The 17,589-nt window shown below is 37.5% G+C and overlaps 1 protein-coding gene across 2 annotated transcripts in view; it reads left to right on the forward strand.

Annotated features, from left to right (window-relative positions):
* macrod2 (mono-ADP ribosylhydrolase 2) overlaps nt 1-17,589 on the forward strand; it is a 477,335-nt gene that overhangs the window by 175,756 nt on the left and 283,990 nt on the right. For both annotated transcript variants that reach the window (XM_032552623.1, XM_032552622.1), the window contains exon 5: nt 10,270-10,386. In XM_032552623.1, the coding sequence (XP_032408514.1) occupies nt 10,270-10,386 (117 nt within the window). The remainder of the gene's footprint in view (nt 1-10,269; nt 10,387-17,589) is intronic.

Here is a 17,589-nt window from a genome sequence, read left to right on the forward strand (position 1 = left end):
AACACTTCTTCCTGTATGAGGGCACTTTATGGTTTCAGCATCCTATGCAATAGGGGATTAGTTGTCATGTCACATTGTTTGTGTTAATCATATTTCAGTTTGTTCAAAACTGCTGTGATTCCTCACAGGAATCCAAGAAGGACTTGAAATGTGTTTGAGCAAATAAAGACTGCCGGTCAACACTGTGTGCTCAGTGAACGGACAAGTTGTGTTTGAGAGGATTAATTTAATCGTGGGAACAAATACAGCAGTCTCAAAGAAGTGGACTGACTTCCTCTTTCGTTAGTCCTATTTTTCAGAAGGGCCCACAATTTCAGCATTACTCTCCCATTTATGAAGCTTTTACTGGTCAGTAAAGCATTAGATGCATGTGATGGTGTGTACTCCTGTATTAAGACTGCGTTGTTTTATTTTTATGTCATTTACTTTTTTTTGTATCTACTCCATGAAGGACGAATCTTGAAATTGGCAGAAGGTTTGAGTATTTTTTTAAAGTCTAAAAATCTGGCCTTCATGGAAGAGTATGAAACAGAAAGCAGTTGTTATGAGAAGCCATGCGATCTGTTTGATGTTTGTGGCGAGCATGTGGAAGACACAGCATATGGAACAAAGTGCTCTGGTCACATGAGACCATAACTGAACTTTCTGTTTTGAAAATAGATCTTAACAAATACTCTTCATCTAGTTTGAGTCATCCTGAGCAATTTCACATAAATGATTTGGCCAAAATTTCATTCTCTACATCTGTAAAGCTCCTAGCGATCACAAAAAAAAACTTGATAGACTAACTGGAGATAAAGATGGTTTTTCAAAGAACTAACTCGGGCTGAGTACAGATAACCACAAAACCTTTCAGGTTTTTATATGTAAAATTTTAAAAACTGTGCATTACTTTCTTCACTATACGATCATCACAATGCTTTGTGTTTGCCTTTAACATAAAATTCTAATGAATTACATTGTTGTCTGTGGTTGCAACATGGCAAAAATGTTTAAAGATAACTCCTTGTTACTTGTATAATTATTTTGTTTATGACTTATAGATATTTATTTTGTTTGCGTTATCCAGACTTTTTGGTCTGTAGTGGTCAGTAGTGGTAGGATGCTGCATTTTTGGAATCTTCAAAGCCCACATCACTGCCATACCATTCAGTCTATACTGTCCTCAACCCCACTCTCCCATCCTCTGCCATAACAGTGCGAGTAAAGCATAGTGCCAAAGGTAATCCAACCTGGGAGACGAGGCGATAATAGCCTCAGTGGCAGAGTGCTTGTTTGTAATAAGGAAGTGGATGAGGAGTCAAAGGTGAAAAATGAGTGTGATATTGAAGGAGCGAGAGGAAGCTGTAAAAGAAGGTTTGTGTTTATCTCAGATTATTAGTGAACCTCACACTCAGAAATGAAAGGCATTGAGGCCCAGGCAGTGCAACAGAGGACACAAATGGTGGATTTCTATCAGCAAGAGAGGCACTCTGTAAGCTTTGTTCACATTTTATGAAACAGGACTCTGACAGTGACTTCAAATGACACAAATGGAGTCTTGGATTTCTCTCTGAATACATTTTGGTATGCTTTTACTGGTCACATTTTCTATCCGCAGACATCATGCCAGTCATTTTATTATAAAAGCTCAGTTGTAGTCAGAGGGCAGATGCATTTATTGTAGAATATTTGCTATGGATAGTATATCTTTGCTGTGATATATTATAGATATTTATGGGTGAGGAATGCAAGCTGGCTTGAAGGCCATTCAGAGCACGTTTTCCAGAGTTGAGTCTCTGACTTGTAAATATTTAGGTTTATTTTAATGCAGAGTGGCTAAATTAGGGTAAAGAAAAATCTGTTTGATAACTATGTAATACTGGGTTTGAACTGCCAAACTAAATTGTTGCCAGCCTTTCTAGGTTTGCAAAGCAACTACACCCTTACCATGTAACAAAATACAAATAGCTGTGTCATTATATTTGGACAGAGTGACTCTGTTAACCCAAACGAAAACAACAGCCTTAAATAAAGACCACAGCCGTAACTGTTGTCCCTGGGTGTCCAACACGGCTGGGGTTTGGCACCGAGTCGTCCACAGCTGTCAGCCTGCAGATGAGCGGTGGTAACCTAACCTGGGGTTTCTTTATGGCCCTGGAACAACAGCATGAAAAATGTGTTGCACTAATAAATCAGACCTCAGATTTTTGAGCAATGTGTTTTTTGCAAGGATGAATACTCTCAAGCAAATAAGTGGAAGTCAAGTGATTGTTTATGAGTACACAACCCACTATCAAATAATATTACATAACTGCTGGAAAATCTTATAAGCAACATTCTATTGTCAAAGTAATTTCTACAATTATTTTTTATCTCATCACTGAATTTTTTTATGTAGTTTTTCTTTTTTTTTAACTAAGTACATTCACTCAGTCCTTTTCCATTGTTACTTCATTCTGTTTGGGGTCTCAGTGGTCTGGACTCTAACCTTGCTGTACTGACTGACAGAGGGGGAACACACTGTTCAGGTCAGCAGTTTATTAAAGTGAGCCGAGTTACACTCTTCCCTGTTCTGTTGCTCCTATGTGGCACTGTAATGTATACTTAAACATTGAATAAGGGAAGAAGGCTAATAAGATGGATGGAAATGAGGTGAGAACTAAGTAGATCTTAACTGAATTTTTTTTTCAGAAATGTAGCTTCTTTATCTTGACAGAGAGTTTTTACAAGTGAAAGTATCTATAATCAATGTGGAATATTCGAATCTTGGTATGACTAGCCTAAATATTTTAATTTTTATTCTTGTATAAATCCAATTTGGTTCCATATTGCTTATAGATAATTCCCACAAGACTGAACCGGAAGCAAGTTAATCCAGAAATGTGCCATCTTGATAGGCAACCACTCAGTAAACATAGGACCAGCTTACATTTATATTTCTAAGCTTTTTCTGCTCTTTGTGAGGACCAGTACAGTATTTTGCAATAGCACATCTGATGAAAATAGCCAACAAGTCATTTGTGTTTGCCGACAACCATACAAAGTGGAGGATGCTGATGTGATGATGAAAATTGTCCATTTGTATAGTTCCATTTCAAATGCATAACGTTGATCAATGTCCCAGAAAGCTGTTCTGTTACGTACAAAAAATGAAATGGAATACAGCTTCTGTACTATCAAGATGGAAACAGAGCATCTGGATGTGTGGTGTCATGTGGGAACTATCTGTTGAAATAGCTAATTTTTTTGTATTTACACAATAGAACACATTTGTCTTTAATCTGTCAGAATAAATATGTGATGAATATTTTCTTTACAACTTCTGCTACATTGCCACAGATTATAAGTATTGTTGCTGAGAATGTCTATCCCAAAGTGTGCCCATCTTTTGACGGCTTCTTCCAGAAGGGTAATGGAACATGTCACAAATCTCAAAGCTTAGTTTCAGTATTTAGAAAAATCTCTGAGGAATAATTAAGACACCATTGATCTATGCCATAAAGAATTCAACCAGTTCTGAATCAAACTGGCCCAACTAAATACTGGTCATGTGTTCGTAATAAAAAGGCCAGTGAGTGTAGATCTGAAAAGGTTTGAGCTTAAGGCACTCAAAGTCACAGCCAGGACCTGTAAAACAAACATAAGCAAATGAAATCATGATAAGTTCAAAGTTCATGAGACAAACATCACTTTGATGGAAAATTGTGTGCCATTTTAAAATTGCTGCACTCTTACTATATAAACAATTTCCTGCTTGAGTGCTTGTTTCTCCAATTTCTGTCCACATATTTCTCTCATGTTCAAATATGCTGATTTGCTTTATAAAATTGAAATATTAAACTTCTTTTAGATATTTGTTCCACACTTCTTCGTAGTAAGATCATTAAAGCATCTGCATTGCAAGGCTGTTCACATTTCATGCATATATATCGAAGCATATGCTGTGTATACTTGAGTTAGACTTGCAACCATGCTATTTTTATTGTTACACTGAAAATTCTCCCAATCTTTTCTGAAATGTCCCTCAGCGTGGGCTGAACGGCGACAACACTAACAGAAAAGTTTCCTCTGGGAACCTGTTATTGTAGTGTCATTCACTCTGGCTCCTTCTTACATTACAGTGACAGGAGAATTTCGAGCCAAGTAAGCCGGGGTTTTTTTATATCGCTTTGGTGACTAACGTCTATGACTATCCCGCTGACACACCATTAGCTCACATTTCTTGTTTACCTGTGCATTACAGGTAAAATTGAGATTAATATTCCTTTCTTGGGAACTTGGTTACAGTGGAGAGAAAGCTTGGGCTTCTGTTGCATCCGAAATTGCTGTGATTAGGACACATAATCCAGCATCACATGGGAATAACCACAAAGGCTTGAGCATATTCCGCCTGACATTTAGCTCAACCAGATCTCTGATTGGCAGTTGATTAGCTGCTAATCCATGTCGTCATCTCCTTGTGTGAAATTAGTTGAATAGAAAATAGTGTTGTAAATCACAGAGGTGGAATTTAGGGGAGAGGCTTTGATCTGCGTTCAGCTCTGAAAGTGCTGCGAAGGAAGAGGGAAATATGTTGTTGCCATGGATACTACAGAGAAATAGGTACGAGGCAATAAAAAGGCTCGATAGTTTCAGGATTGTGTTTCCTTTGTGTAAAAACAACTTTGTGAGGAAAAGTATTGATAAAACTTTCGGTATATTGCCAAAGCTCTGTATGATGAGTTGACCTTGCCCACGCACCGAGTCATGCAGGTTAAAGTTTAGATATACCTTGTTATTCCCTTCTGTTGGATTAGTAACTGCTTTTCTGACTCCCTCATATCTCTGTTGGGTATAAATCCAGCTCACTCTCCCCCTTCTGTTTTGCCCGTACCGTGCCGCCTCTTCTGGCTCCAGTCCTGAACCCAACCCTCAGAGGAGAGGAAAAATAATTAGGAGAGAAAATTGCTGCTGACACTATTTCTGAAAAGCAGGGTATTGTAATGAGAGCAGAGCAGGTATTCATTGTGTCTGAGGGAGTGATAGAAAGCTTTTGGTTTTTCGGGCTGCCTCAGACAAGCCCGGGGAGAGTAAGCAGAGCTTTTGCTGAGTCCCTCAATGCATGTGGGAACTGAGCCCTGAGAGGACAAGGTAGAGGTGTCTTCAACAATGGCGGGAGCCAAGGTTACAGCTGAGTAACTAATTCAGACTGCTTTAGACTGATACACACACTCATACACACACACTCATCTCCTTTGTCTTCCTCAATATGTCTCCCCCTCTGTCTCTTGCTCTCTCCTTGTTCCCATTATGTGTTCAGAGGGATGCTGTCCGGCCTCTGCTCAGAGTTATCTTCATTAGCCGCGTGGACTTGCTGGAGTGGCTGCTCTGGGAAGTTTCTGTGAGCAAGGCACTCAGAGAAGATGAATAAATGTTTTGTCCCATATAGGCCCGGCCTAAAGCAGAGGCAGGCTGCAAGCAGAGATAGATGAGGTATTAGCTGTGATATTTTTCAGCGGGGGCTGAGAAGGCCCAGCAGTGGGCTCGGCAGAGGCAGATGCTGCCGCCTGAATATTAAGCCTGTTAAATGAAATGTCCTCTGTGAAGAAGCCTTAATGGAAGTTGAAATATGGCACCTTTCACCTGTGTTTGTGCATTGCAGAGATGAGCACATGTTCATCTTGGGACTTGACATGTGTATCAGTCTGAAAGCAGGGATAAGAGAGAAGGAGGCAGCTTTGATAGTCTTTCAGGGCTGTGATCCAGGTGCATCTGTGGGATGGTGATTTAACATTTGAATGTGATTTTGGTTTCAAAATACAATGAGGTAAGGACACAGGCATAATTACTTTAAGGAGTCCTTTTGAAACTGCTCAAACACATGGGGCTACTAATGAGTCAAACTTCATTAAACACATAATGCAAACTTGTATGGAGGAGGGGTTTACTGCATCCGACTCTCGAGATGATAAATGATTCTGGGTTAACAACAAGACAAGGTTTAAGCACTATTTATTTGAAAAGAATTATCTCTTTTAGCCCAGAACTTTTTTACCTTGACAGACCAGTGCACTGCCCACAATATCACAGACAAACCCCGAACAAGATATTTGAGCTCCTGTAGACAGGCTGTCCCCAATTTGGAAGGTGGTATCCACATTTTTATCTTCACACACCAAGAACAATACCAGCACCGCTGGTTCTAAAAGCAATGTTTAGAACTTGAGGTCTTCAACCTCAATCCATCCCACTGCTCTCACACTATGCCTTAAGATCCTATCTTTGACCCAGGATCAGCAGGGTTTGCTTTGCCACTAATGGGGCTTTATAAGGACTGAATAGCCCTTAAAGTCATGTCCAGGACACCATACTCCCGCAACACCACTCTGAATACACATGTATTAGAACCACAAAGCACATGTGGACTGAACAACCAAACTCACACACCCTCCTCCACAACTCTGCAAGGGTAAAAATCTGATCCAATATTTTATGGCCAAGATAAAAGCCACACTGCTACTCTTAAATGCTTTAACAAGTAAAGCAAAGGTTGCACAATTCATAAACTTTGTCTTGTAAAATTTGTAATCAGTCTAGAATGATCCATTAAATAGCTCTTTAGTCTAACAAGTCCCATCTTTAACATTATTAAAATCTATAAGTTATCCAGTCGTGATATTCCTACAGCGGATACATACCTTTTTGCATTCTGAGTACCTTTAATGTTTCCTTGCAAAAAAAGATAAAAGTAGTGAAAGCTCTATTAGTATTTATTAGCCATCAACACAAAAGAACAACTCCAGAACTGCTTCCCTTCCATATAATAAAAAAAAAGTCTAAAGAAGAGTGTCATCAGGGTGTGAAGGTTAATGCACTTGTCTTCTTATTAAGGATCATAAAATAGCTTAGACCAACTTGGACACAAATTCTGACAGCGACGGATAGAGTATTATAAGACAGATTTCACTTTGAAATGTATTCTGGCATTTTAGTATAGCAAGATCTTTTATTATTTTGTTATTCCAATATGCTCATACATCTGTCACATAAAAGTGTATTTTTACATTTTTGAATATTACTAGTTAATCCTATATTTTTCAGAACCACAGTGTTTACCGCTATCAGAAAGTGAAGGACCTGTCCCTCTTTCTGCAGCAGATGTAAATGTAATCTTTACCTAATGAGAATCTGAGGCTGCCTTTGTAATGTTGCAGGCATCTAATGTAGAAATCTGCAGGGAATATCTCTGAGATCCAACTTAAATGAGAAAATAAATTGATGGTCAAATTGCATGTGGGTCATATCTCCACTTATGGGAACTCAGATCTGCTTTTAGTTGCCTACGTAATGGACACACAAAAAATGCATTCACAATCAAGTTTGGATTGCTTCATGCAGAGTGTTCTCTAGAAATTGAATTCAAAATTACAAAGTGCATTTTGAAACCTATCTCTGCCTCTGTTTCCTTGCTCCTCGCTTTGTCTTCCTCAGACACAAAGATGATAAACACACCTATTACCCACAATGCATCTGTTTTATTCCACCAGTAAAGCAGGTAAATTAAATCTGTAGCTCTACCTTCTGAGATTCTGGCCAGCAGCCAGATCAGTTCAGCATCTTTCTCTGTTTCCAGGCACTGTGAACAAATTTGCAGGCTTTTAGGGGCTCGCTGCAACTAGACAGCAGTGACACACGCAGTGGCATCAGAGAGAGTAGCTTATGCAACCATGGTGGACAGGAGGAGCAGTGAAATGAAAGCTCCCCACTATTATCTGCAATCTCTTTCTTCAGGAACAGAGATGAAACACCGAACCCTACATAGTTTGTTTTATTTATTTTTTTTGACAAGGTGTCTGAGGTAGTTTATTGGTTAGATTTCAACTATGCTTGCAAATAATGAATGGAAGTATGTGGAGGGTCAAAAAGAGTGAACGAAAAAATAAAAAGAGTAAAAATGTATGAAACCCTGTGTTGATTATTAGAAATTCAACTTTTTTTCAGTGTTATTTTTCTGTTCCTATGTGCTTTCACCGCTATCCGTGACCTTTAGCATTTCAGGCTCTGTCATCTTGTGGGCATCAACTGCAGTCTCCATCAAACACAACCACACAGTGTGAACTCACAACTTTTTGCAATATGTACATGTTATAAAGAGTGATATAATACATTTTAAACATTTGTCTTCAAAAACTCCTCAGTTAAACCAAATGAAACTAAATCACACACAAATTAGTTTCTCCATGATAGTTATGGGAAAGACTGCTGACTTGACAGTGGTCCAGCAGACAACCAGTCATTGGCACCTTGCATAAGGAGGATAGGCTGGAAAAGGTCATTGCCACAGAAACTGGTACTTCAGAGTGCTGTATCCAGACATATTGATGGAAAGCTGAGTGGAAGGAGAACATGTCACCCATCCATCACAGGGCAATAAGGTGACACACAGGACAGAAATGTACATGCACACCCACGCACACACACACTCATGACTAAGGGTAATTTGGAGAGACCAATTAACAATCATGTTTTTGGACTGTTGGACGATGTCTGAGTACCTTGAATCTAGATGAGTTTCCTTTTTTTTAATTGGATTATGATAAAAACATTTATATTCTGAAATGCAGAGAAGCACCTTTATATATTTATATACAACTTATGGGATTAGCCTCTGTGTATGCAACATTATTTATAGTAATAAGTCATAATATTACCGTAGTTTGGATTAGTTTTAGCATTTCCAAAACTGTGTAATTTTGCATAGAAAATAAGTGTTATGTTATGCCATAGTAGAGAGTATATATTATAAGTAAGTTTTATAATAACTTCCTGTAGGTGTTTTGTATGAAACTGCATTTACATGATTTATCTCGATGCATAAAAACTTACATTCAAAAGATTGTAGAGTTTTCAGTACAGCTTTCTCTTTTTGCTTTTAGCATTTTCTGTATTTGAGACTTTAGGTACCAATTGTGATGCAATAGAGTGCCTGACGATCATGGACAATGTTGTATGCTTCATAAAAATGCCAGTCCTTAAGCCCGCTCTGCATCCGTCTCTGTGTTGTGTTAAGCAGCGTTTATTGTCACTGCAGCGATCTCGTCGCGTATCCACATCACTGTCAGAGTCATGTTACTTCTTTGAAAAGCCATCAGGATTTGTCTTTGTCAGCTGCCTGTCCTTCAGTCCATTAAAGTTGATTGATAGAAGTAGAAAATGTTCCGCCCAGCTGTTGTCGTTGACTCATCCCAAGGAAGTTGAAAGGAACTCTAAAGTGGACCATCCCTCATCAACAAGAGCCTTTGTCTGTGTTCATAATGTGAAGCAAAATACATGTCTGGGGAATTTTTCAGTTTTTTTTTCCGGATAATACCATGAAGGATTATTGTGTTACAGATGAAGATGCTGATTAGAGTCAAATGTTTTCTTTGTTTTTATGTTTTCCCTGAGCAATGGTGCAGACGTTCTCAGCCCCTTACTAACATTGGTTGGAGGAAATCTGGGATATATGATTCCACCAGCGGTCAAATCCAAATAAAAACCAGGCAAAAAAAAAGATCTGTCCATGTTTTCAACTTCCTCTTCCTTCCTCTGTTATCTTCTAATAGCTCTTGAGGATTTCTACAGGACAACTTGAGGAGGATTTTATGATATTTCAGTGTGATTGATAACATGCTGTTGGAGGGATGTCAGGCTTTCAGAGACAGATAATGTGGATTTCTATCTCTCTGCCTTCTTGTGTAAGATGTGCCATCAATCAAGTGTATCGTGTCCTTAACGTGATAAAATTAAAACCTTTAAGGGGGGGTGGGAGGCCTGGGGTCTCCAAAGAACTAGGGCACACATCAACACAGAGCACGACAGATCCACAACATAGATCCAAATCATGCAAGGCTCACAGCAAGGATCAAGGGAGAAAATAAAATTAATGATCCGATTCTATATTGCTGTTGACAGAGGAGAGAGATTACAGGAAGAACAGTCTCATTTTCACCCTACGCTAGGGGGTTATTAGATCTTGGCCCATCTAATTTCATTTCGAAGGTTGTCAATATTCACCAGCAACAGGCACAGCTCACCATAGCAGAGCTAGTATCCCTACAGGAAAGAAAACCTGAGATCATTTTAACATATACAGATACAGTTACTAGATTCAGCCTTGAAATGTTCAGCACACAGTTAGATTTTTGTTTTCAAATGATAAAGCACTCAAAACTATTTATCCCAGCGTGTCTAAGATATGCGGATCTGCATGCTCTTGCATTTTTCTCCTCAGGTAGGCCTTACCTTATTTTTTTGTGTGTGTTTCAGTTGATGGCTGCATACACAAATCGGCAGGGTGCTGTCTGTATGATGAGTGTCACTCACTAAACGGCTGTGAAACCGGCAAAGCCAAGATCACCTGCGGTTATGATCTCCCTGCAAGATGTGAGTATCAGTAATTATTTCCATCTTTTTTTGTGATTGCTCTGTAATGTGTGTGGTGGTGCCTTGCGGAAATGTTCTCTAATCAAATCTTCTACCTCTGAGGGCTTCATCACCTAATGATTGGAGAACAATAGGTTTTATTGGTAAACAGTGGAATATTAGACTGTTCCGTACAACTCACCTAAAAGCTTTAATATGAAAATGTTTGAAATGAAGAACCTTCTTTTAAATTGCATATGTGATCATTTGTACACCTTTTTTTCTTTTCAATAAAATTAACTGCAAGCCTGATAACTTCTGTATTCCGGTTCATTGCTCACAATAATGGTAAAGAAAGACAGTAAAGGCAACTGAGCACAACCAGAAAATGCCAGAACGTTATGGTGTTATGTGCAGAACTAAACTCAGGCATGAATATGCAACACATTGAACACACAGCTAGAAAGTAGTTGTTTCAGACAGTTTACAGCTGTGTGAACTCATAAGTTGAAGACTTAGAGTGAGAAGGGGAACATCTTTGAAATGTATGCATATTATATTTGTTCCCTATTCTTTCGAGACACCACTGACATGTCATCTATGCTTTAAACGCCACACATCCACGATCTTGCACTGCATGACTATCACTGGCACATGCCCATGCGAATATTAATATTAATGTTGATATATCATGCATCCCGACTCATAACATGATGTTTGAGACTAGTAATTGTCTAACTCATGCCACTCCGTTCTCCATGAAAGGGAATTTAAAATAATTTAAGTTGTCATTCAAGAAAGAAATGTCTCCCTTTAGGTAAATATTTTGGCTACACAAGCTGGTGAACCGTTTGAAGAGTGTTATAATGATTCAATGTAGCTGATACCATGAGATGCTTTGTACTATTAATGGGTGCAAAAAATGTTGAAATCTCTGTATTTTCTTACCTTCTTATCTCAAACATATGGGCTCTTCAGTGTTCTGGGTGCACAATGTGGTCTTAACTATGGCGGTTGAATTGCTTTTGTTCTAGCTACTTAGCCTTTGGTTGTTCCTTTTTTTGAAGACAAAATTGGAGTTGTTTCATAATGTTTACTTTCCTTCATAGCAGGATCGTTGTGTACTCAGCACAGTGTTTTTCTATGTTGCCAATGAGTGCCCACACATCAATTTAACCAATTCTCGGTAGAAAAGTCTTTCTTTGTCAGGAAATCAGTTTTCTGTTTACAACTGGGAGTCATTCTGTGCTGTTCCAAATGATGTAAATGGCAGAGCATTTCCGTTTTAGTGAGGCTTTTTATGTCATAAAATTCTGTTTGAAAGTTACTAATCTGCATTGAATAAACAATGAAAAGGCAGATTTTGATGTGCTTGTTGCTTTAAAGATTTTTCAGTTATCTGATCTGACAAGTGACCTTTATTTTTAATATTTTTTTTCAGTTTTACTTATTGAAATCATAGTATCCTGGAGTCAGACTTTGGAACTTTGTTGTCTTTCTTGTGAAATACAAAAACTCAATCTTTAAAAAAGATTTTGAATGCTAAGTCCTCTGCCCACGGTAGACACTTCAACTGTCTGATGCTTAATACCACTTTCCGATGAAATTGACCCCAGCCATTCATAAATATTATTTTTTTGTTAATTCCTGAGCACAACGTATCTGTATTTTTGAAGAAATTCTGGAAATATATTGGCCTTGCTAACTGTTTTTTATTGCTTCTGTGAAGTTTGAAGCCGTTTTTGTCAAGTTCAGGGAAGGAAAAACTGTTTTAAATAAAAATATATGTGAATGAAAATATATATATGTATATATAATTCACTATTTGCAGTAACTACTTTAATCCAAATTAAGTTGGTAATTTGAGGATAATTAATGTAGTTGGTGCTTGTTATGATATACTGGAGTTTTGTTAATGTACAAAGGTAAGGCGTGAGCTATTAGCTACTTAATTTGATTGATTTTTCGTAGCTGACTTAGTCTGCAAACAGATAAAAATACCACAACAGAAATGCAACTGTATTTTTGTTAATTTTTCCAGTCTGTTGAACTTGTTTGTTTCTTGTGTCATCCTAAACAGATTTCCCTTTTCTCTTGGCAAATGTCCTTCATTATGTCACATTTTAAACTTTGTCATAGGCTTATTTCTTTTACGAGAAGTGTCACTGGGTGTAATTCGGTCGAGACAAACGTCCCAGCAGTCCTAACCTAACCCTGAAGGATTTCTGAGAGACAGCCAAGAGAAGATATTGAGGCTCAGATGAAATTAGGTTGTGTTAATATGCTATGTCGTAAAGATGTCAAACAAATGGAGCAGATAAACTGTGAGAGCGTGCTTTGGGCAGCCAGTTCAAGTGTGTTCAGCTTTGAAGCTGCTTGCACCGTGACAATTTAATAACCTCCTGTGTCACATGGTAGCAATCATTGGCTGTTGTTGTGATTATTTCCAAACAGAACAGCTCCTCTATGCAGGTTACCTTGTTGGAAGTTGTATTTAAATTGATCTTATTTAGTGTCTTTACTCTGAAGGAGAGATCGTCTTCCAACTCAGATCACCGCAATATCACCGTTGTCACTCTTCTGTTCTTGGAAACTGTCAAACACTTTGCGTTGCTTTGTAAAGACTCCAGTTCTTATGATCTACCCCACTGATTTCTTTTTTCTCGATTAATTAAATTCTCTTTTTGACATTTTTGTTCCACCTACGTGCACAATGTAAAATTGTCTTGACTGGAAACAACTATCTGTTGAGTGCATAAAAGCTGAAATAATAGACTGTCCACCCCCTCACCACTGGAATGAGTAAATAAACAAGAAAACACTTGCCAAATTTCTAAACCTGTTTTGATTATTGGAAGTCACTTTCAGACTTAATAAGAATAGAAAAAGATCCACTGAACCTATGTACTTTAATAGTAGTATATTATTTGCTAATTATTATTTGCTGTTGTGAAATAAAGATAATAATTTTTTGTATTTTGAAAAAAAAAAACTTTTTTAAGAAAATGGATTCCAGCATTCCAGCAAATGAAAAAAGAGCTGATGTGATACTTTACCCATTAATACCTTTGAGGCATTTTATACAAAGGACATCCTCTTGGTTTCTATTGTAAAAAAATTGTTTTCAGAAGAGAGTTGAATAAGCAAAGTTCTGTTTTTATCTTCAAATGAAAGTGAGCAATTACAGTGCTGTGAAAAAGTGTTTGGCCATTTACAGATTTGTTTCTGCATTTCCTTTCTCTCACTTAATTTAATAAAGAAAACTCCCCAAAACAACATGACCCTATGTGGAAAAAAATGAACTGACGTCTTTGTTTAGTCAGGAATTATCTGCCATTAAAAACATTTTTAGAAAGGCAGATTTGAATTTCACTACTTGAACCAATGCATACAAGATCAAGAAGTCCCTTAAATGGAACATATTTGACAACATGAAACAGACTAAAAGCTTGCAGAAACTAAACTAAAACTAGAAACACACTTGTAAGTATGGAAAAGGCTTAAACTGAAAGTGAGAACCATTATTCACAAACAGGAACTCATTGAACAGCGGTGAATCTTTTCAGAGATATCCGACCCTCCAAAATAACTCTAAAAGTGCATCAAAGCCTCCTTTAGGAGGTTACAAAATGCATCTTTACCATGAATATTGAAATTCATCATTTTCTTGTAGCCTTTTTCTGTGCTGTAATTTGAAAACTTCACCTGTATTTAATTGAACGCTGGTTGTGTTGGTCCAGTTTATTTTTGTTAAAAATTTGAAATTCCAATTTCACTCCTGCAGATTAAACAACTGTTGAATAAAAAAACAGTTTTTCTGCATCCTCAAAAGCAAGCTTCTCTCCACAACGAGCATAGTAGCTGATTTCAAATCAGACTTGTCCTTGTTTTGAGGTTTGACATGCTGAGGCAGTGGAAAATGACCTGGTAACCCAGCCCATCTTTTCTGCCTCCACCCCCCACCGCTAAAGACAAGAAAATTACTCTCCATTACATCTCACTGAAGCAGTTTAGCCTGCGAATCCCAGTGACAAAACGAGCCTTTCCTTTAAGCAGGCTACAGACATGTGCAGCTTATTATTTTAGAGCCGACCCTGGACTATTAATCAATGACGGTAATTACTCTCCTACCATAGCAAAAAGACTTCAAAAAACAATGTCTGCTATATCAATCTGGAAAAGAGTTTGACTATTTGTCCTGTTGTTAGATAGTTAGTCATCTGTTAGTGGTCAAGTGTAGCAATTAGAGTCACTTATGTGGATGTGCACATTATTGCTTCATTATTCCTTCATTATTGACGCTGTGGTTCACTCCTAAAAGAAACCACTAAATTAAATATTTATATGGGCTTATGTCTTCAATACTGTCTTCATTGATAAATTTTGGAAACGGTGAGGCTGACTCCTAATTATACATTGACATTACTGGAATATGTATGTGATGTTTTTGGTAAGAAGTGATTTATTCTGCATTTTATGTGTAGCATTATGTATTTTGCATTTATTTACGTTATCTTTGTCTTAGATTAAAAGTCTTTGGATATATAACCAATCAAATGGCATCATCCTGATGCATTGATGCGTCTGTGGAAGGCAACTTGGAAGAGAAACTGTTTTGGGGAAAGATATCTTTATCTTTTATTTTTCCCACGTTTTGTCCCCTTTTTTAACCAATATTCTCACCCATTTTGAGTGAATCTTCAAAATCTAAACCAACATTTTGGAAAACCTTAAACTTATGTTCTTTTTGAAGTTCCACTTTCAAGGTTAATGGATCTTAAAATCGGTAATGTCTGTGTCTGAATGGGTGTTGGCTAGTCAGGCAGATTCTTTTCAATTTTTAGTCTGCTCTCTTTCTGGCTATTGGTAAGATGAAGCCGCGCTAATCCTGCTAAATTTGCATTCAGTCCCACAGGGCCCCTCTGATCCCAAATCTAATGGAGTCTTTTGACCAAAGCCTGATCGTAATGTCTTCATCAGTCCCAAAAAACTGCAAAAGCCTCATTTTTACTTTTTTTATCTTCTGCAATTTGCTCAATAAAAACATACCTTTGGGGAATTATCAATTTCTTTGATTCCAAGCACAACTTTGACGTAATTTTCTTGTTTTTACCTTTCCTTCGCCTTTGAATTAATAAAATAAAATATAAAATGTATGGGTGAATCTGTTTTGGGTCAATAAAGTGTACCCATCTAGTGGAGATGGAAAATTGTTCCTGTTAAGTAGTGTTACCATTTCCTCCTGAATGGTACTTGTCAGTATTCACCACTGAGTGGTGAATATTTGGTTGAACTTGATAATACTGCTGGATCTTGAACTTGTATGACTCAGCTGTGACTCAGCTGTGAGGAAAGAATATTCATCCTCTCACTGAACTGGTTGCAAATAGGTTTACTGGAACATGGATGCATATTAACTTGCAACCATGTCTGAACATTTCTGAAATGTTCTCTGAAAAGTATGACGTGCTGCATGAGTTAGAAACTTACTCTGGTTATGGAAATAATGTATTAATTTTAGAATCTTATTTATTTTGTTGTCATGGCATAATTATCTAAATGTATTAAATTATCTTTAAGAACAAAAACTGTTCTATCTTTTATTCAGTGTCAAAACTATATGCACAGTCTCTATTACATGTACTTGCGTATTTCTTGCTAATGTTAAGTGAATGTTCCTCTTCCAATTCTGTCAAGAAGATGATATAAATATCCTTCCAAAATTTTGACATTGGCTAAAGAAGGGTCTGTCTTATATTGGTGCGTATTGCAAAGGAAAATTTAACTAACTGTCATCAGTGGTTTGAGCTTATATGTTTAACTTTGAACCCTTACGGCTTAAAGAAAATCTACAATTGTCTCAAAGTTGTGGTATCAGTTCCTCTTAAGAGTAAATTAAGGTTTTATGATGCCTAATCATTTCAACGTTTAAATTACTAAAAGCTCTAAATTAATTAAACTAATGACTACAAGCCTTTCATGCAAACTTCTGAACGCAGCTCTAATGGCCATTTAACTGACTCCTTGAAATTACTCATAATATTGTGTGATGTGAAGGGAAATGAAACAAAAGGTTAAATACTGACTCCATCTCCCGTTTTTTAATGAAAATCCAGTAAGTCTCTAAAAAGGAAACGTCAGCATTTCTGGAGTTTTTTCTTCTTTTTCATTCAGTTGTATTGTTTAAATGTGTGACACATCTGAGCAGGAGATGTGGGGACTAAACTCAATATAGAAAAAGCCTGAATTATATCATTAATATGCCGGTCCACAGGTCCACACTAATAACGTTTAGCAAAGACCTTGTAGGTTAATCTGCGCTCTCACATTTAAGCCCAAGCTGTCACAGTAGACCTATGGTGTATTTAGGGTTCAAGATAAAGGCCTGAGTGAGAAACTTAATGCTCCAAGTTGGATCTGGGCCGTTTAACTCCCCATTTTTGATCCAAAGTATTTCACCCAGTTTTGTTTTCCTCCCTTGGGCAACTTGAGATTGGCAGTTCAAAACGTTTGTGGTGTTTATTGTTTTGCTTCTCCCCACCCCCACCCACAACTCATTATTCTCTGAGCTCAAAGTATATGCTTTAAATAATGAATCATATTTTCATATGAAACAGAGAGGCCAGGATTTTGTTTTATCAAGTTGCTGTTATTAACGTTGGCCTCTTTCCATTTCAGTCTTTGTTAATTATTTTGAACATTAAACTAATAATAGGTTTGTGGATGAAACAAGAATGGATCTACTGTTTTATTCTACTTTCCTTTAAACTCTTCTGGAAAAAAAAGCTCATTGGGATTCATGTGGAGTCTTTCTTTTCTCTGTCTTGTGCAAGCTGTAAGGTTTTAGATTTAAGCCTTTGGTGTATTGTATCCCCGACCCTCCACCCCCAACTCCCTCTCAACCTCCCCCACTCGCCCATCCTGATACTTTGAAGACAAAATCTTATTCTTGCAGCATTGAAAAGCTGGGAGATGTTTGATTGCCTTATCTAAAACAAATGCTAACTGTTTTTAGCACACTCAGCTGGCACTTTGTCTCTACAATAACTTCTTTGCTCTTCTTTTTACCCAAGCTTGCTAGAACAATACACAGCTCCTCCATTTTTTTTTCTTGCTACTCGAGTAGAAGCCTTGTGTTCTTGGAAAGTTGTTGCACAATACATTTTATTTCTCCTGTGGTAATTCGTAGCAGGGCAGTTCCTATGGTCAGTGTTTTTAAGACAC

Source organism: Xiphophorus hellerii, chromosome 22, assembly GCF_003331165.1.
Source record: "Xiphophorus hellerii strain 12219 chromosome 22, Xiphophorus_hellerii-4.1, whole genome shotgun sequence".
Classification (NCBI taxonomy): domain Eukaryota; kingdom Metazoa; phylum Chordata; class Actinopteri; order Cyprinodontiformes; family Poeciliidae; genus Xiphophorus; species Xiphophorus hellerii.